Below are 21,578 nucleotides of genomic sequence, written 5' to 3' on the forward strand. Positions count from 1 at the left end.
CGAAAGGAACACACTCCGCCTATTGTTGCACCGTCGATGTTGTTGGGGGTACTTTGTTCCGCGTGGGTTCGTTACTCCCGTGTATAATTAACGGCACGCTATTATCGGCAGAATCCTAAAACTACCGGTGTGCGAGAACGGGCCTCTTTTGTAGTGGCATTTTTCTGGAAGATTAATAGATGTAGGTACCTATTGGTTTCAAGTGGGTTGTATAATTTATTTATGTGTACAACCTGCGTTTCGTCGATTTTGCGTCGACTTGCGATTATTTGGGAAGCTTCTTATACCTTCTAAGGTACCGTGGGAAAAGGCTTTGTACACATGTGTATGTATTTATTATTTTGCTAGGAAAAAAGCCCGTAGATGATCATTTTTTAAGGTATTGTTGTAATTGCTCCAGTTATTGCGGAACTCTCGAATAGTAGTAGGATAGAATTAGATTTTTGAAAAATAAAATTGCTATTAGCGCGAAAAAAATCATGGTAATAGTTATTCGGTTCCTGAACAAATCTAAATAGTTTTGGATTTCAATTGTGTCAGCTAACAGCACAAAAAAAATGGTAAATGTGGTCAAAAATGGTTTTTCGCGTCTAGAAAAAAAACTGAAGAGTCGGACGATAAAGTTGTACTGCTGAAAAAGATGCAAAACTTCAAGATAGGGAAAATGAGCTTCAGGGTAATAAAATTGGCCCAGCCGTTTTTTCGCAATCTTCCAAAAAGTGCTCTTTTGGACCGTTTTTTTTAAGTCTATAACTCACGTTCATTTAAATATTAAGACTTGAAAATTAAATACGAGGTAGATCTTAAGCCCCTTGATACCCGCACTAAATTTTGAGAATATCGGTTGTAAACTTTTTGCAAACCGCTGCAAGAATCAAAAAATGGTCCCTCCGCAAAAATTTGGATGTAGCTGGTTTTTTAACATATTGCCATTTTTAAAACGGCATTGTACTCGTCGAGAAATATTCTATAATCTACTAAAACGTCGTTCCGTTCGACATTCCGAAAATATGCGAAAATCGATGTCAAAAACCGGCTATTATTCGTGGATGCGGCGGTGCGGCAAGCCGCTCACAAACTCCGGAGCTTTGATGCGGAGAGGGGAATAGCCTACGGCTTGGACTACCTTAATCGATCGTGAAATAACTACTGATCAAACACTTGCCATAGTTTTTAATTAGTAATAGTTTAATTAGTTTTTAAAAGTAGTTAATAGATTAGTGTAATAATTAAAGTCCTACAATGGAAATTAAAAACAGTCTCATAATGACGTAAGTCACAAAGGATTGCAAACCATCAAATCAAAGCTATAATAATAATAATTCAAGATACAATATTTCTTAAGGATATGAAAAATACACTATCATCGAAAGCATTTCAATGGCTAAAAACTATACTAGATAGTTCATAAAATAAAAAAGTTTAGTTGTTTGTTTTTAGTCAGAATAATTAAGTCCGTTGGGAAAATTTTCAAGTATAAGAAAAAAAATTAGGTCAATTATGTGTAATTCAACTAACTTTCTTGCTTGATTTTATACCGTTTTGTTTTTCGTTTCTGTCAGTTTTAATTACAGTCATAATCGTCATGCCATACCTGCCCTCCCATTCAATATTTTATGCCATACCCTAGGGCATAGCATATTAAATATGTAAGTTTCAATATTGTTTTTTTTTAAGAGTTAAATAACCGAAATAGTATTTCTTATAGCCTGATAATACTTTTCTGGGTGATTTTCCTAACGATAGAATTTTTTTACTCTATAACTCTACGTACAAGCCTTACAATCTCCAAATGAAGTTAGAGTGCTCCTTATGCCCCACCTCCTCATAGTTGATATTTTAACAGATTTTACCAGAGTAAAAAAACTAACTAATTCCCGTTATCTTATGTGAAAATTTCAAACGAAATATAAAGCGTTAATTATCTATACTATATATCTTCTTGTATTATATAATTGTTTGTGTGATGCATTCCACACAAACCCCCAAAACTCCCCACAGATCCCCATTGATCCCCACTGCCCTCCTTACAATAAAGTAAAATTTCATCTTTTTTTTCTTGTTCTAGCTTAACTTACTTTTTGTCCAGACCCCCTACTGCCCTCAGATACCCCCCGTATACCTTCGCAGAATTTTTTAGACCTCCCCCCACACCACTTTTGTGTAATCTTACTGGCACCCTATTAGATAACTGCTGCTTCTGTAAATTTGCTTTTTCGGAATTTTTTACAACTATTATTTTTTCAGAAACTTTTTTATTTTTCTTCAAAATAAGTTTCAAAAAGTATTATGAATTTATTTCCAGTATAAGTGCTATCAACTTTTTTTCAATTCGTTTCTAAAAAAGTAGTCAACTCTACCACTCTACCACAATCCTTTGCTGTGTATGCTAATTTTAAATATGCTAAAATTATTAATAATTATATTCAGTAACAAAAATTATAGTTTTTATAAGCTTCATTGATGATTAAAGTATATTTTGGCACTAGTTTGGCTAAAATTTAGAATAAATTTGTACATTAAATTGGCTTTACATGATTTAATCTCGTTTATAGGTTGATTTTCATAACATTTTTTTTTGTTTCGTACGATAATAATACATTTATGTTTTCGATATGAACGTTTCTGTTATTTACTATATTTTTGTGTGTGTATCCTATTCTTGTTTTTTCTTAGTAAGTTACTGTTTTAACAAGAATTTTCTTTTTCAATCCTTTTCACACTTAGATGACGTCACCTTTACTAAAATAATAATTTTTTCTTTCCATTTTATCTCTATTAACAATGTTACTAACTACTTATATTACTATACCAATTCAAAAAAAATTGATCTACTGAGAGTTAAATATATATACAAGTATAATTCGTACGGCTAACTGGAGGGTATTAAACTATCAGTTAGTTGGGAAGAAACTTTTGATAACTTTGAAAAATTAACACTTTGTGTTAATATATATTGTAAATTCACGGTTTAAGAATAATACTTAACCGGATTATCAATAAAAAAAATAATTTAATGTCAACATGTTAAATTACTGCAAAAAATAGAGAAGTTACATCGAAAGTTAAGTCAGTTGAAAAAAAGACAGCACCACTGATGTCAGAACTTGTCAGGACTTGTCATGGTAGTCCGGAATTGAATAATCGAATTTCTTGCACCAAGGATCCAGTCGTCAACCTCATGGCTTTTTCTGTAGAAACTTCTTAGGGGATCACTCTTAGTTAGAATTCCATGGAGACTATGTGATAGTTATTCTTTATGAAATAATGAAATGCACAATAATTACTTACCCTGTAAGTTTCTCAACCTTTAAAATACTGTAGAATATGCTATAAGTAATTTTTTAGCAATTTACAACAGAATTTTTCTCTAAATACAATCTCAGATGATTTTTCATGACGTACTCGAACGTGAGTACATCGCTTACATTATTTGTGCTGAATTACCACCATTAACTTTATTTTTTTTTCTTTGGAAGTTTGTGAAAAATTTCTTAAATGAGCCTTGAAATAATATTGTGGTTATTCATAAAATCTTAAATGCTATGATTACTATTACTACTATTTTCTTTCATCACATTATATCTTCATGTTTTGCGATGTTATGATACTATTTTATCGTCACAAATAGAAGCTTTTCCAAGTAATATGCTTCTTTTCGACCATTTATAATTTATAGCTATTCTTACTCTAAAAAATAAGGATAATAAAATGTACTTTGTATATTAATAGAATCAAATAGTCTCCTTTATTTTATAAAAAGAAGCAAAAAAAGAAATAAACCATTTCATGTCCTTTTGTGTATGGGAGTAGAGTTTTTTTTAATAAAGAAATGACGGCTTTTAACCAAATGGCTATAATCAAAAATACCTTATCCGTATCACATTGGTACGACTAGCCCATAAATACTTATGATACACAATGATGACATGGGCATTTCCACAACTCGTCTCTTTCGATATGATAAATGTAATTTTAGTGTTTTCAAATTTACTCGCATGAGACAGAAGGTCAAATTCGAAAAATTTATTATTTATCCTTAAGCTTTTAACTTTTTACGATTGCAAAGTTAATAGTAACCTTCTATGAATTAAAGCGCTATGGCTTAACTATTATTATAATTAACACCTTTGGATGAAGTCTGTAATACAATCAACAGCCAAACCACCAACTTAGGTCAGTCGTAATAATTTTTAATGCATAATAATTATAATAGCCTCATACTTTATTTGTAACTACTTCGTAATTCGGTTTTTTTTCATGTGAATATTTTTTTTCTACCTAATACAATGATTCATTTGGATTTTTTTCTCTAAATTTTCACTTTTCGAAAAAATTTGAAAACTAAATGAAAATTTTCGGAGTAAATTATTTTATTTTTTGAAACAATCACAACACTATTTTTCGAAACTATATTCTTTCTACTACTATTATATTCGGTGTTTTTAAAATATGATAAGAAAATGTTATGAAATTCTCCCTTCTAAAAAATGGATTTCAGAAAAAAATACTGTACTCGGTAAGCGCGAGGTCATTTTTTTGTACGTAGGTTATTGGAAAAAAATTTTTGTGTAGTAAAAAGTACTTTGATAAGTCAAGCCACATTTTTTTTAAAAGACTCAAATTCGCTCTGCTTACTTCAAGTCTGACATAGTTTAATTTTTCTGAGTTTTTTTGACCTGAAAAAAAATACCTGTTTAACTTACAATCGTGTCTTAACAAATTTTCTAATCTTTATCATTATCAGAGATCAGATTAAATTTCCGATCAATTTCAAAATTAAAAAAAAATTTTTTCGGCTCCCTTAAGATAATATTCTTACAAATTATTTGGTGGCATAAAAAGACTTGTCACGAACATTATTATACACGTTCTGATTTAGAGACCCAATGGTAAATCACTATTTTAGTCTATGAATTCTAAGTTCATTTTCACTGAAAATTAATTGTATTAAAAAATTCATATTTTAATAAATTTTAAATTTTTTATTTGATAAAAAACATTAAAAAGTTAGATTTCACGTGAAAGTTATAGGCAGTCAAAAATGTTGAGAATATTGTTCGGTTCTTTTCTAGATTCTAAAAGAGGTTGACTACCTTAAGCAATTGACAGTCAGTTTTTAACCAAAATTTGTGCAGACGTTTAAAAACGTTTGAAAAAGTTCTTGCGTACTTTCAAAAACGCTGGATACTTATAAACGTAGCAGTTAGTAGAAACAATTGTGTACATTTTACATACATCCTTACGAGAGATCGTCAAAAGCGACTTTGATGATTAAAAGTTTCAATACAATTAATAGTCGGATTCAGAAAAAACTGAAGTCAACAGTATACGTAATATTAGTATCTGCCTAATTATAATGTGTACAGCAAGCACGTGACAGGATATGCACACGCATTCCTAACCTAAAAGAGGCACATGTCATAGTCTGACTTCTATCTGACACTCTCTTCGAAAGGTAATTACCCAACATAAAATAATTTTGTTTTTATACTACATATAATTTGCAAGAACATACTTGCAAAATCTTCAACTTTTTTCCATATGTATTTGTCTAATAGCTCAACCGTTGAAATATAAGCAAAAATTATATGTGGATTAAGAAATTATGTTACAAAGAGTTGTAAAGGTTCTGGATTATTAATGGTTTAAAAATAACTTTTAAATAAGTATTAAGAAAACTTGTTCATTTTTCCAGATATCTCGACCTTTTTGGTAAGTTGTATATAATATACTCTCAATAAAAATTAACCTAGTTTGAAATAGCATGATTAAGGAAAACGGAACGCTCCATATAAAATTTAAACCTAATCGCATAAAAATTCTGCAAATACTCCAGTTACATGTAGATGTATGTTCTTATGGTAAAATATTTAGCATCATCTTAGACCATACATTGTGATCGTAAACAAATTGTAAATACGACTCAAATATTTTTGAAAAATGTTTTTTGGCTTGGAAATAGGTACACGTATTTCTAATAACGATAATTATGAACCTAACGACAGTTAAAACTTTTTTTATTAATTTTCTATTAACAGAACCAGCTCAGAAATATTTATCAATTACAGTGAAATAAGTCAATACATTTTTATCATTTTCTAACTTATTTAAAGATATACGTTTTACATATAAGCTCAGAGCTCTCGGTGAGGTACACTCATATCAAACGATAGTTTGTGCTAATGTTCAGTTTTACTACCAATTTTTCATCTCTTAATATTACACCATGAATAAGTGGATTATTAATATTCTAACTTTTGCTGTGTATATTGCATTTTGCTGTGGATTTGTTTTATCGGTACGTATTTTCTGGGAGCACAGTAAGATACAATATAATATTCAAGTTGTATAGCGTTAGACTAAAAACGGTTAGTTAGATTAAGTTTAAATCTATGATTTTACGAAAGCTATGGGTATTATCAGCTAAACTTGTTGAGATGCTTGACAGTGTGGAAAGTTAGTTGTAAAATTAAAATAGAACAAATAAAAATGTACTTAAAAACCCTTTCTATCTTTCTTTACCAGCAAAAAGATGATGAGGAATTACGACAACATAAACGCAATTATATAATAAGTCACCAACACTTTTGCTATGGTGAAACTGGTTTCACCGAAGGTAGTAATTTTTTAACTTTCAAAATATTTTAACTTCACATGCTTGAAAAATTAGCTGAAAGTGAAACAAGAATCTTCTTTTACTAGATTCATCTTTCTTAAAAATCGTTGCAGAATTTGTAATTTTATATCTTAAATTCATACTAACTTGTTTCAGAGAAACATAAACTAATACGAGATACACGCAAATACTCATCAGACATAAATTACTTTTGCTACGTGGGCTGCTATTGTACACACGTTAAAGATGTATGTATAATAATGATACAAAATTGAATGACAACAATGTAACGAAATAATTATCATCAACAATTTTACACTTTTATTGCAGCTATTGATTACTGAGAGAACCTTAAACTATGAATCGCTCACAGCTTCTGTCACTCGAAATTACTCTACTCAGGTGGCAAACCGTGTCATCAACGATTGCAAAAATATAAGTAAGAAAAAAACTGCTTACACTTTTAATCATCATCATATATCAACAATGGATTCTGCAATAAGTTGTTTAGTTTGACTTGAAAAATTCGATTTTTAAAAACAGTTTTTTTTTTTAAACATTTTTACTCAAAATAAACAAGTACAATAAAAACTTATACTTAATAAAAGTTTTCTATTGCTACTGAAAGAAACACAGCTTTTTTAGTCAGGACCCTAGAGAAAAAAAAATTCCAACTGGTGATACACAGAACCAAACTCTTATTATTGATGTAAAAATGACTTAAAATTGCCTCAAACTAGATAAAAATAAGTCTTTGTTATAGGAAATAATAATTTGTCTCGATAAAACATTTAAAAATACAATTTTGAACTTTTTTCTGATTTTTAAGTGTTTAAAGCTGAAACTATGCCACTTTGTTAGTCACCATTACCATTAACACTAAAGACAGTTTTTCATATAGTATTATGCTCCTGTTAAATTATTAATTTCTACGTAAGTCGATAAAAAAACAATTTAAAACTCAGTTCTTTCCCAAATTTTAAGTATTTATTAAGAATTTCGTCAATAGTTTTGCTGCAAGCTTTATTGCTGATTATGTCTATATAAGGATTAAGCTTGATTTTTTATTCTTTGTGTAATATTAAATTTTAAAATCCAGTTTAAAAGACAAAGTAGATTTAAAACTGTTCGGCTATCCTTAGTTTGAATAAAAGTGTTGCTTTTAATATAGCAATAATCACTTTATTTGATAGTTGGTATATACATATGGGTATTGGATATCATCTGGATAAGTTAAAGCAGAATCGTCTATATGTTTAAACAGTTAAATTGTCAAGTTTTCAAATTTAATATTTTTAGGTACTAACAGTCTGTGTGCTGCTGGAAGGGAGATTCACAATTGCTTGGCTAAACATGGAGTCGCTATTGAAGGTTTAATTGGGTACTTTGATGGAGATGAAATGTAACTACGAAAGAAATTCTAATATCACCTACATAACTAATCTGTTCAAATAATTGTTAATTATTTAAATTTAAAACTAACTAGTATAAAAATCAAAAGTTGAATGTTGTATGTCGTATTCAATAAATATTAATAAAATACAACTAAGTGATTGAATACCTTGTTGTTACTTGAAAATGTTTAACTCCAAAGATTAAAAGATTAAAAACATTTCTTTACTTCATCTTTAATGTTTTTAGTTATTTTTTCTACCATGTCATCAAATATTTCATTACAATTTTGTATTTAATTGAGGCTTATTTAATTTCTAGTTATTTAATTTAGTATATAATTGCAAATTAAAATATTAAAAGCAATTGTTAAAACTAATTTCAAATACAGCCTCCTTTTTTTATTAATATGTGGTGGACAGCATTAATATTTTAATATAATTATGCTTTTAGGATAATAGGCAATCAGCATTTTTTTTGGAACCTAGACAGAAAACATTGAAAACTATAACAAAATGTTTTCTTATTAAAAAAAAGGTGTTGCATGGTTGAGCAACTAATGTGAATCATTTTGATAATAAAACTACTGTCTTCTTGCTCCTTTGCCATAATTAAGGAAATTTAAATGAAAAAACTTGGAATCTTGGAGCATGGCTATTTATTTCATATATTAGTTGGACAATGTGATCCAATATTTCAGAGTCATCCTGACTCCCTCTTCAGGGAACTGTACAATTTACAATATTTATAATATAAAAAAACATTATGACAAATTACATTAAATGAAAATATAAATCACCTATGCAGATGCGAACATGAAAAAGCCAAACGCAGCATGACTGATAAGGACTAGTCAGTCATAACCATGGCAACGGAGAACTAATAATAAAATAAACTTAATATTATAAATTTCACCAGTCAAAATGTATATACAAATACGTTATCTACAATATAAGTCACATCCTGACTCAGCACATGTAACTGAAAGATATTAAATGTAGTAATATGGTGTTAAGGTCTTGTCACCACATAAGGGTGCACCCACGGTCGATTTATGTACAAGGAAACAACGACTAACAGAAACGTAGACATCAAGTGGCACACCTATCAGGCAACACTCGTCAAGAGCAACGCCACCTATGCATCCTGTCTCTAAGTTCATATAAAAAGGACTTGTAATGATCATGTAGTTTATTGGTATCTAGTTTTCTATTAACATTACGGTTGAAGTACGAAATATATAACATCTCCGAAAATTCCCTTTTAAATTTGTTGTTTTCTTGGTCCAAAATTTTGACTTCATCGAACTTGGAAGTATGGCTGAACTCAGAACAATGCGCGGCAATGACAGAATTTTTATCACACTTGTGAACCATTCTCTTATGTTCGTCAATACGTGTGGCCAACCTGCGCTTACTTTGGCCTACATAGAACAATCCGCACTCGCACTCTATCCTGTAAACAATGCCACTTCTTTGCAATTTTGGAGTCTGATCTTTACCTAGTCGGATTATGTTCGTAAATTTATTAGAGTTAAAGAAAATAGTTTTTAATTTGTGTTTAGAAAAAAATGAACGGAGAGTCTTTTCGAGACGAGGATAAAAGGGTAAAATAATGAATGAGAGTCTAGAACTACTTTCCATGACTGGTGGCGACATCTCACAATTGGTGAGTGAGTTAATGTGGTTTTTGTTTTTATTAAATCTATTGATAATACTTATTCTGGCTTTAATGTATTTTTCTATGAAATATGTAGGGTAACCATTCATGGTAAGAGCTCGTCTCGCTCGATTAATGTTCCGCGACCTAAACTTCGGATCTGCTAGTTTGAAACATTTGACAATTAATGAAAAGACTATTGCGATTTTTTGTGACACTGGGTTGTGAAAGAAAAAGTTTAAAAGTCTACCGGAAGATGAAGGCTTACTATATAAATCTATTTCACAAACGGAATCTGCGATACGAGTGATGGTGACGTCAAGAAACGGAATGACGCCGTTGTCTTCACGTTCAACCGTGAACTGTATGAAAGGGTTAAAATCATTAAAAATTCCCAAAACAGTGTCAACACTATCCGATCGGATGATCAAGAGACAGTCATCCACGTATCTCCTATACATCAAGCAAGAATCTCTACATCTCGGCAACACGGATTTCTCCAGGGACTCCAAAACGATTTCTGCAATCCAAGGTGATGTACATCCACCCATGGGAGTACCACATGTCTGTTTGTACGTATGATTGTTGAAAGTAAAATAGTTGGAGTTGATTAGGAAGTCTAAACCATCAAGAAATTCTTTTCTGTCTAAATGCATGCTGTCGAGAGTACACCCAATCTTCTCCTCAACACTTTTTTTGATGAGAGAGAAGGGGAGGTTTGAGTAAAGGGAAACCACATCAAAAGAGACCAATAGATAGTTATGTGGAACAATGAGATCCCTCAGCGTTGATTTTAGATCATACGAATTTTTTAAGGAACTGGGTGATCTTTTGCAAAATTTATTGAAAAATTTCGAAAACCATTTGTCGAGTGTATAGGTTGGAGAACCAGTAGCGGAAACAATGATTCTTACGAGGAGCCCAGGCTTGTGTACCTTAATAAGGCCATACGCTTTGGCCAAGTTACAACCACTCAGGTGATTGACATCAGGCCGGTCAATCTCAACGGTATCAAAGACATTGTACAGTTCCCTGAAGAGGGAGTCAGGATGACTCCGAAATATTGGATCACATTGTCCAACTAATATATGAAATAAATAGCCATGCTCCAAGATTCCAAGTTTTATCATTTAAATTTCCTTAATGTGAATCATGTTTTTAGTAATTTTAAACTATCCTGTTTTTTATTATTATCTTTTATAGGAGATTTGCTATTGACTTCACCATCATGACAAATTTTGTATGTACAATATTATTTTTGATAGATGCACATATAAGACTTGGTTGCTCATTAAAAAATAATTAAAAATGAACTAAGCAATTTTTATTGGTTTCGTTGATTGTTGATAAAAAAAAACTTTTTAACGACTGTCATTTTTTCAGGGATTAATAAGAGTAGGCATTGAAAAAAGTGTTTAATAATTTCATGTTCAAAAGAAACGTTAACTATTTTTTGACATTTACTTTAGCAAAACCTACTTCATAAGTTGACTCAAGACCATACGATTTAAACAAGAATCAATCATTTTAACGTATTGTCAATTTTGGAGCAAACGTTTATTCTACGGACAGCGTTGAGTTCAAGTCACGAAATCTATACTGTGTCGTGTAAATTGAAGTCGAGTCAAAAAGTTAATGAATATGGAATACCACCTAATTCTGAAAAATTTGGCTATTTTATATTTAAAAGTCACTTAGAATCTCACTGCAGTGAATATTTTTCAAAGTTACGTTGTTGTAAGAGAAGAAGATCTATGTTCTATCGAATAATAAGATGATTTCGATACGGCTGCATGTATTAGATTTATTAATATGTATGATTGTTGTCATTTTTGATAAATCTTCAACTCTTGTGATGCTATACATGATTGTTAAATGACATTAGAACAGCCTTAGGCTTGTATGTATTATAACTCATTGCGTCTGGAAAAATATTACAATGTAATCATAATGAAATATTTGAGAAGTAGCTTTCATTTACAGCCCTTGATACACTGAAAAAAAACTTAAACAGGATACTTATATTGTTTGGCATAAAAGCTCACGATTTGTCCCTTACTTGGCAGTATATTTTATTCAATACATACGTAGGCATAAAATAATATCGTTGATAAGGCAACTTTTCTTAACAATCCTAATAACGGCTGCTTTTATAAGCATTGGTACAATAAATTTAATTATTTACAAAATTCGTTGAAAATTTTTATTTATAAATAACATATAATGCAGTTTTCTCTAAAAAATATTTAATAGTTAAAACATATTCTTTGATCCTTCAAGTAAGAACTAAGAGATTTTATAAAATGTCCCAAACCACTCACAACCCCCACTGCATCCCCCTCCGCAAAATAAGGTAAAATTTCATCTTTTTCCCCCTTGTTCCGGCTAAGCTTACTTTTCGTTCAGACACTTAGAGCCACCTCCCGCAGCCCCCAGTGATCCCTACACATACTCCCCGCAAAATTTTTCTAGACCCTACAAAGCCCCCCACACCATTTTTGTGGAATCGTACTAATACCCTTCTAACCTTTACGGACCACGACACTTATTAACACACATACGTGTATACATATTATTTTATTCTTAAAGTTATATTTTTTAGCATGCTACGATGAAACATTGACTTTTGAAATAAACTAATCCATACAATATATGTTAGTGAATAGTAGTTGCTTGCAACATGTATATTAAAAATGTGGTAAATGTATGCAGATATCATTTCCGATGTTCTGACTTATATTATTTTGCATTAATATGTCCCACCACCCTCCACTGACCTCATGCATACTTAAATTTCTTATTTTAAGTACATATTTTCATATGTTTTTCCACTATGCCCAGGATGTAAATAAATGGACTCTATGCATACAAATAATTTATAATTAGATCAATTATATAATTACGAGTAAAATTAAAAATATATTTATATTTATTCTTTTTTAATTTACATTACATATAACGTTCGTGGCGTGCTAAACTTTTTTTGATAATACTAGTGATGACCAATGAAAAAAAAAAATTTTTCTTGTATTACATGATATTAATACATACATAAATTTAAATACCAATTAGTTCTATAGTAATACAATCCGTGGAAGTATTGGTCCGGTAACAAGGCTCTATAATATGAGTCAGCTACTAGTCAAGTAATTTGATTTATATTTACTGTGATATTAGATGTATACATGTGTATTAGGGTGTTTTGTAATTATTCGTATTTTAAGTAGAGTATGATAAAATTGTAATAGTATTTTTTTTAAGGTTAAAAAATTAAAAACATGTACATAAAGCTTGAAGCAGCGTAGAGTTATTGGAAATCTGTTCGTTAATTACTTTCAGAATTTCTTTCGTAGTTTCTTATTGTAGCACTTATTCTGGGCAACAACTGTCTCATGCTGCACAAATACTTTTTCTATGTTTACTTATTTTTTTATCACCTAAAAAGCATGGAATAACAAATAATTGGATTGGGTGGCAATGCGAAGTGCACAGTAGGAGCCCCATATAGTATGTATATGAGTTTAAAATGCATTGTTGATACTTAATGATGTGAAATAGTTTCCACTTATGACCATTTATTTGTTAATAAACTATGTATGCGAAATAAGAATCCTACGCAACAATAGGGAATGTATTCGTAAATTGTAAGGCAAAGATAAAAAAAAAAGTTAGCATTTTTTCCAAGTTTTCAAAAAACTTTTATTCAAAAAAAAAATTTTAAGATTTTCTAGTAATTTTTTTGCAAAGTAAATTGTTAATATTATTCCAGTTCAAGTGCTGTTTTTTTTTTTCTTTACTTAAATTTTTAGAAAGTAGTCGAATATATATATACATTTTTTTTTATGCTAATGATGAATTAGCTAGAAATATTATTGTTAAATTATGTTCTGAAAAAAAATGACAGTTTTTATAAGCATCAACGATGATTGGAGCACATTTTCTCTCTAGTTTGTCTCAAATTAAAGTAAATTTGTACTTTTGTAGAAGAAAATGTAGACAAACAATAACTTGTAGATCTTAATCGTGCTGTGTATAATTTCATCTCCCTTACAAGTCAATTCTGATGCGTTTTTCTTTTGTTTGTTTTGTATAGTTAGAATATACTAATGTTTTTGTTTTTTTTTAACATAAAATTTACTGTTTTTTTTTTTCTGTTCTAACTTTTTGTGTACATCCTCTTCTTGCTTAGACGGTGACTTTATTATTATTGAAATTTTTAAAAATTTGATTTTTGTCATTACTTATTTTTATTACTGACTAAGAAACAACTTTACAAAATTAAAAAAATTGAGATATGGATGGTTAAACCTAGATCAGTGATCATATTCAATTCAACTGCCTGATGGCCGACTAGACAACCACATGTTTAGAACCACGTTACATCAATAATTCAACTAAAATATCTGAATACTGTTAGTATTGTGGTATTTTCATTTAATTATATGTACATATATTTATATATATACATAAATAGAATTGCGTACGGCTAATTTGAGGGTCTTAATTTTTCAGTTGGCCACGTAAACATGTTTAAAGTCTTGACAAACTGGCACTTTATGTTTGTATATCTTGTGAAAACACGGTCTGAAATTCATACGGACCCAAATTATTAATGAAAAACATACTCTAATGTTAAAACGATGAATTACTGCAAAACATTAAGAAACTACATCAAAAGTCAAGTCAGTTAAGGAAATGGCAACACCACCACTATCAGAACTAGTCAGGACTCCTCACGGTAGTCCGAAAATTAATAATGAAATTTCTACCACCGAGAATCCAGAATAAAGCCCTACAACTTTCAGTAAGAAACGCCTGAGGAGCTATTAATTAGTCAGAGCTTCAAGGAGACTAGTATACTGCCATTTCCAATAAAAGTTACATAAAAGTGTTTTAACAATGGGATGCCATTTGAATGGCTGTAACTGTTTCTAACGTTTGATTTTCTTAAAAAAGTGATGAGATGTACAATAATTTATTGCCGTACCCTTTTTCAACCTTAAAAATGCGTAAGAAGTCAAAAACGTCATGCAATTCTTTCTCTGGCAAGTAGAACACATTCCATATCTAAGGGTCTTCTAAATCCATATCTAAATTCTTGTATAACAGTATTCTCTCATACAAAAACTGAATCCTAAAAGTTTACAACATCGTTTTTCTTCAGATGAAATTTCAAGTCATTTATCCTGAAGCACTCGTACAAATTTGCCTTTTATTACCGTAGTTATTTAAAATTCCTTTAAATAGCATGAAAATAAAATTGTGAAAAATCAAGTATGATCTATAACCTTTGATTGTACTTTATTACCATAGAAAATAAAAGAAAACGTTTTTCAGTTAAACAAATGACGAATTGTTTCCAAGTTTTCAATACTTATAAAGTACAATGATGAAATGGGCATTTCCAGTGGTTAATAGTCTCTTTCAATATGATAAATAAAATCTTCCTTTTTCAAATTAACTCGCATTAGACACAAGGTCGAACTTCGAAAATTTATTTTTTATCTTGTAACTCTCAATTATTTATAAGGTAATTTTTAACAATAACTGTCACCTAGTACGTCAGTTATAGGATCAATTTAAGATCATTTTTTTAAATGTAGATAAGCTAAAAAAATAAATGTAGAGCGAGAATTTTGTTTATTAGGTAAGTGGATTATAAAAAAAAGGCTCACCTTTGGACAAATCAATGGATTTATTATTTTTTACTTCTAGTAGGTTACTTGGTTCATAATTTTTTGTGTGTATTGCTTCATTTACACGAGTAGGGCTCCGAATACTAGCATGCTTTGCACGCCAGCTACCTCAATTATTTGTGATTTTATGCTTTCCAGGTGAAAAAAAATATGTTTACATGGAAAATGGATTTGCACAATTTGTCACGATTGAACAGCTCTTACTCGGAATAGGGGTGCAATAAATGTAACTCCCATTTTTATAACTTTCCCAGATTCTGATATTCTTTATGTGATTATAAAGATCATTCTTTGGGCTTGTACCCATTCTCCCACATTTAATAATATACATTGTATACATAATTCTCTACCCCTGAATAACATTCTAATAGGAAAATTTTTGAACAAATCTACGCTGCTTCAAGCTTTACATGCATGTTTTTAATTTTTTAACCTTTAAAAAAGAAAACGATTATTATTCTATCATACTCAACTTACAATACAATTAATTATAAAACATCCTTACAAACATGTAAGCATCGAATATCATAGTAAATATAAATCCATTTACTTACTGGCAATTGGCTCATAACATTGAGCTTTCTTAATAGGGCAATGCTGCTACAGAATGTATCATTGTAAAAAGTCTTAGTTAAATTTATTATGTATTATTATTATCTTGCCATACAGAAGAAAATAAAAAATAAGAACTGTTTGGATAGGTCATCACCAATATTACCAATAAAAATTTAGCACACTATGAACGTTATTCTTACGTCATAATTAAAAAAGAATGAATATAAATTTGTTTCTGATTTTATTCTTAATTGTATAAATGAATCATTCGTTAATTATTTGTATGTATAAAATTTATCTATCCGCGTCCTGGGCGCAGTGAAAAAATTTATAAGAATATAGGTATACTTAAAATTAAAAATTAAAATATTCATGAGGTTTGTGGAAGGTAGTGGGACATCAATGAAAAATAATATAAGTTAGAATAACGGAAATGGAATTTACAGTGAGAGTCATTAATTTGCAGTTTCTCCCGTGTAATCTATGAACAGGGCTATTTTTTAAAGCTGTAAAGACTTAAAACTCACAGGATAAGTATTATTAAAAAAAACTTTTTTCTCGTATCTCACAACTTTATCATCACAGCAACAGCAACAAAGTCCTGAAGCTTCATTTCTACATTTTTTATCGCGACAAAAATACAATTACATATTCTACCTATTTAAAAACCTGGAAGATTTAAGAGATTACTATGGGGGTTATAGTGAAAAGCTGATTTCTTACTTAATAAATTCCTTATTTATTGATTTTGATGCTGCTTTAATCTCGATAAATGTTCAGCGTCATTTTCCTGACGCATTTGAAGTTTTCCTATCAATTCGACTTCTTGCAACTTTTAGCATAGTTAACATTATTGTAAGCCCTAGAGAAGATTTTTTAACTTTATTAGGTTGTAATATATTTATTGGCAAGGTAGTTTGACGTCTTATGACCCTGAAAAGGACAGGTGAGCTTTTTAAGTAAACGCTTTCTTGACTGAAGTTTCCAGCAAATATAATTGCCTCTATACCTCAGTGTGATCTTCTCTGGCTTGTTATTGTAGCACTTCACTGATCGGAAGAAAAACTACAACTTTAGAAGCTTTGGGGCTAGTTGTAAAGCTATTTTCCAACGTCTCTTCGTATAACGTCGAAGACGTTGGTGTCCAAAACACCTTTTTTTTTTTTTGCAGACTCAGTTATTTTGGTGATCTAAGGTGGAAGAGATTGGTTTGTGATGCTTGGCTAAGATCTCAAATCCTAAATCTTACTAATGACATTAATAAGAAATTATAAGAAATGATCAATTTAAATTAAAAGTCTTTAAATATTTTTAACGTATTGGTAAGCTAAGTTTTTTGATAAAAAATGACAATTTTTTGCCAAGTTATAAATACTTATCACGTACAATGACCGACTAGACATTTCCACTACTTCGTAGTCTCTTTTAATAAAATAAATATAATTCTAATTTTTCAAATAAACCCGCATGAAACTGAAAGTCAAACTTTAAATATTAATTTTCAATTTTCCACCATTTAACTTTTTATAGGTTACTTTTTTATAATGAACTTCACCTAATACATCAGCTATTTGATCAACGTTTTTTTTATTCTATACTTTTAATAGTACTTGGTTCCTAATAAATCTGAAAAAGCTAGGTCCTGTCATCCCATTTCTTGCTGATCTGCCCCAGTCCTTATCTTTCTATCTACTAGTCTACCCCTCCTTTAATATCCTCATGATCTACATTAGCCTATCATCGTAGGCCTCGGTCAGAAAAAGTGCATGGATGCGTAGCTATACTGTGGTACGTATTAAACACATGGACTAAGCCAAAAATAACATAGAATATTGGTTTTTACGTATGTGGTGATTTTTAGACTCTTTTGAATTATACAAATCAGGCTCAATTGTTTGAGATTCCATCAAGGTATGGAATTTTTTACATGAAAGAACTTGAAAGATTTTGAAATGTGGAATGGTTCATATCAACCAGACAAATGTCATTGCATTGATTAGCGATGTATCATCGGTAAGTGAAAAAAATTTCTTGTGTAATATAAAGCACTTTTTTGTCTCAGATTTTTGTCCCTGCACTCAGGTTTGGCTTATGTTTATTGCAGATATCATATGCATTGCAAGTACCACTAATAGAAAATATTAGCTGTGAGGAATTGAAACCTTTATGATAATTGTTCTATTAACAGAGCTTGCTCAGAAATACTTATCAATGCTTTTCTGTTTTTTTCTCACTTTTTGTAAGATATATGTATTATATATAAGCTCAAAGCTCTTAGTAAAGTATATACACTCATATTTAACAAAAGATACTTTTTACAGGTGCTCTACTAATTTTGAGTCTTTTAATATCACACGATGGATAAGCTGGTCATTATAACCATTGCTTTGTGCATCAGCTTTGTTTTGTCGGTATGTTGAAACTGTTTTTTTTCCAAAATGATGAAATATAATCCAACAATTAAGTCCTAGACTGACCAAATAAAATGACAAACAATTTTAAATTTTTTAGTTAGATCTAGTTTAAGTTTGTGCTCATCCCAAACCTCTACAGAGTGTCAGGTTTACTTGTATAGATTTTTTGCTACTACAATAAGTCAGTGGCAAGATGAAAATAAAACAAATAAATATTCTCAAAAATGTTTAATTTTTTTATTAGGTAAAAAATAATAAAGAAGCACTAGACCACAACGGCATTTCAATAACGAGTCTGCAAAACTTTTGCTATAATGAAACTGGTTTTACCAAAGGTAGTCATTTTTTAACTTTCAAAATATTCGAATTTTACGGACTTGAAAAATTAACTATGTGTAAAATAAGCATCTTGTTTAATTAGATTTATCTTCATCAAAAAACATTTTAGAATTTTTAATTTCATGTCCCAAATTTATACCGATTTGTTTCAGAGCAACATAAACTAATACGAGATACACGTGCATACTCTTCAAACATGAATTATTTTTGCTACGTAGGCTGCTATTGTACTCATTTCAAAGATGTATGTAGAGATAATAATGTAAAAAAATTACTTTTTATTAATAGTTCTGTACATTTATTGCAGCTATTGCTTTTCACGAGGGTTTTAAACTATGGATCAGTCATGGCTTCTATCACTCGATCAAACTCTATTTCAAAAGCAAACCAGGTGATGAATCAGTGTAAAAAAATAAGTAAGAAAAAAATTATTTATGTCTTTAATTATTTATCAATATAGATTAACGATGAATCCTGCGTATGAATTGTTTGTTTCTTTTTACATGTTTTGACCACATTTTTACTTTAAATAACTGACGATAAAATGATTTAAATTAAATCAAAATTGTCTACTGACTCAAAGTTAAGCATAATTTTTTTTAGTCGATACCGTAGAAACGCAAAAAAACACTATTATCAAGTAGTGATTGGATAATGGTGTTCTCCTTATTTGAATTATAACCTAACAGATAAAAATGTAAAGTTTTAAGATTGTTGTATGAATGACTCTAAAATACTTAAAATTAGCTACAAATGACTCCATATCGAAAGGAAATAATCATTATTTTAGGTAGCAAAGTAGACATAGAATTTCATTATTTATTCTTGCGTTTGTAATATTTACAGCGTAAACTATGACCCTTGTTTGATTTAAATTACTGTGAAGACTAAGGCAAGTTTGTGATATAGCATTAAACCCTTTATAGATTCAGTGTATTTCATGTGCGTCGATGGAAAAACATTACAAGCTCAGTTGTTTTCCAAATTTTGTGTACTTACTGAGAGTTTAATTACTATAGTTTTGTTGTATATTTTATTGCTTATAATGTCTATATTAGGATTGAGCGTTTTATTTTTCACTTTATGATATAATACACACGTATAGATTGTAAACTCTTGAAGTATCCTAAATTGCAATAAATATGTTGCTTCTTATTCATCAACAAGCACTTTGTTAAGTAATTAATATATTTTTGCACTGGGTATTAGATATTATCTGGGTATTATCTGGATGAGTTAAAACGGAACCGTCCGTTTATTTACACAGGTAAATAGTCAAATTTTCATGTTAAATTTTTTCAGCTACAAACAGTCTGTGTGCTGCCGGAAGGGAGATTCACGATTGCTTTACTAAAAATGAAGTCGATATTGCAGGTTTGATTGGGTACTTTGATGGAGATGAAATGTAACTACGAAAGAAACTTCAGTACATATCAACTATAAGACTTATCTGTGAAAATAATCATTACCTACTCTAATAAAAAAAATCAACAAATATGAAAGTTAAATGTATAGTACTCTACATCATACTAATTAAGTATTAATAAAATATATTGATGTGACTAAGCAGCTTGTTGTTATTACTAAATGTCAAATCTCTAAAATTTAAAAAGTTTAAAATGTTTGTTTATACTATATTCATTATTTTAATTTTTTTGACTGTATCGTTAAATATTTTATTACCATTTTATAAACGAATCACAGACCCTTTAAATTTAAGGCAACAAAATGAGAATCCCTAAATTTCAGAGCACAATCATAAAATTTGGTGTAAAGTTTTGTCATAAAGTTTGAATTGAAGAAAAATTATGTTCATCTTTTTGTATCAAATGCTTAAAAAGTTATAAAAATTATTTAATAAATAAAAGTCTTGAAATTTTATTAAGAAATAATTTTTACGTGTCATTTAATTTATTTGAAAAAGAAAAAGTTTTCTGACTTTTTTTTCTATAGTGGATCTTAAGAAAATTATGAATTTATCAGTTTTTTATTATTGTTTTGAGTCAATGGAAGTTGAGCTATTCACCATGTGCAGTAATCTGAAACAGCGTCACCTGAACGGCAAGAAGGAAGCAATTCTGGATAACACAATTACATAGCCTATTATGGGCTGCAAACTTTGTTAACTGTTTTTTGTATTTTTAATGCATTTTCTATACTTGTAGTATCGGTTTTCAGTGTCAAAAATTTGTTTTAAACAGAAAACAACTATCACTTTATATTTAGAAAAAATCAGCGTGTGGGACTCGGAGTCCCCTGGTAAGAACGAAGTTCTCGCATGTATGTAGAAATCACATGTATAAGTACTGTAAAATACAAGGTTCGTAAATACATGTAAGTTCAATACGTAATTTTTCTCGCGGGTTACGGTGTTTTATTTATGTTTTCCCTGTACATTTTTTATGTATGAAAAACTCGAACGTTTTTAAAAATAATTTTTAAGGTTATTGTTGGGGAAAAAATGGGAAATATATCCTACATATGTGTATTAATTTTTCAAATATACTATAATTTTCCATCTTGATTTTATAAAAAACTATTAAAAATACTTTAATTTGAGGTTATGTCTTCACGTAACTTAACACCTCTCTTTTTTTGTACCTTTTGTTTACCAGTAAAACTTGTTATTTTTACTCTATCTTACTTCCTTTTAAAGATATGGCGTATTTTGTAATATTTGGAGGTTATACCATATCATAAATACCCGTTTAATCAGTACTAGCTATCTGCATCGATCTGCCATACATGCAAAAAATTTTTGTTTATGGATTTTATTAAAACAATAATATTAACAAGTGTATATAATATTAATATTAATTTAACTACTATATTCTATACACATGCGCGCAGGCAAACATGTATACACTTGCGCAGTAAAAGTAGAAAGTATACGGAGAGGAACGT

The 21,578-nt window shown here is 29.8% G+C and overlaps 2 protein-coding genes across 2 annotated transcripts; both read left to right on the forward strand.

The window, feature by feature from the left end:
* Nucleotides 1-6,492: 6,492 nt before the first annotated feature.
* LOC106644970 (uncharacterized) lies at nt 6,493-8,025 on the forward strand. The gene is made up of 4 exons (XM_014360696.2): nt 6,493-6,619; nt 6,776-6,867; nt 6,950-7,058; nt 7,919-8,025. Exons 1-4 carry the CDS (start codon nt 6,493-6,495, stop codon nt 8,023-8,025), a joined length of 435 nt encoding a protein of 144 aa, XP_014216182.2.
* A 10,253-nt stretch (nt 8,026-18,278) lies between these two features.
* On the forward strand, nt 18,279-20,083 carry LOC106644979 (uncharacterized). The gene is made up of 5 exons (XM_014360705.2): nt 18,279-18,332; nt 18,580-18,670; nt 18,827-18,918; nt 18,982-19,090; nt 19,977-20,083. The coding sequence occupies exons 1-5, from the start codon at nt 18,279-18,281 to the stop codon at nt 20,081-20,083; spliced, it is 453 nt and encodes a 150-aa protein (XP_014216191.2).
* The last annotated feature ends 1,495 nt before the right edge of the window (nt 20,084-21,578 follow it).

This window comes from Copidosoma floridanum, unplaced genomic scaffold (genome assembly GCF_036245765.1).
Source record: "Copidosoma floridanum isolate Cflo_tuat_1 unplaced genomic scaffold, Cflo_Japanese_pri ptg000004l, whole genome shotgun sequence".
Taxonomy (NCBI): domain Eukaryota; kingdom Metazoa; phylum Arthropoda; class Insecta; order Hymenoptera; family Encyrtidae; genus Copidosoma; species Copidosoma floridanum.

Excerpts from the sequence above, each read along its gene's own strand:
- LOC106644970 (XM_014360696.2), top strand. The coding sequence starts at position 6,493 with ATGTACTTAAAAACCCTTTCTATCTTTCTTTACCAGCAAAAAGATGAT. Across the intron at positions 6,868-6,949 it reads ATTGTACACACGTTAAAGAT|CTATTGATTACTGAGAGAAC; the intron begins GTATGTATAATA and ends CTTTTATTGCAG. Across the intron at positions 7,059-7,918 it reads CAACGATTGCAAAAATATAA|GTACTAACAGTCTGTGTGCT; the intron begins GTAAGAAAAAAA and ends TAATATTTTTAG.
- LOC106644979 (XM_014360705.2), top strand. The coding sequence starts at position 18,279 with ATGGATAAGCTGGTCATTATAACCATTGCTTTGTGCATCAGCTTTGTT. Across the intron at positions 18,671-18,826 it reads TGAAACTGGTTTTACCAAAG|AGCAACATAAACTAATACGA; the intron begins GTAGTCATTTTT and ends GATTTGTTTCAG. Across the intron at positions 18,919-18,981 it reads ATTGTACTCATTTCAAAGAT|CTATTGCTTTTCACGAGGGT; the intron begins GTATGTAGAGAT and ends CATTTATTGCAG.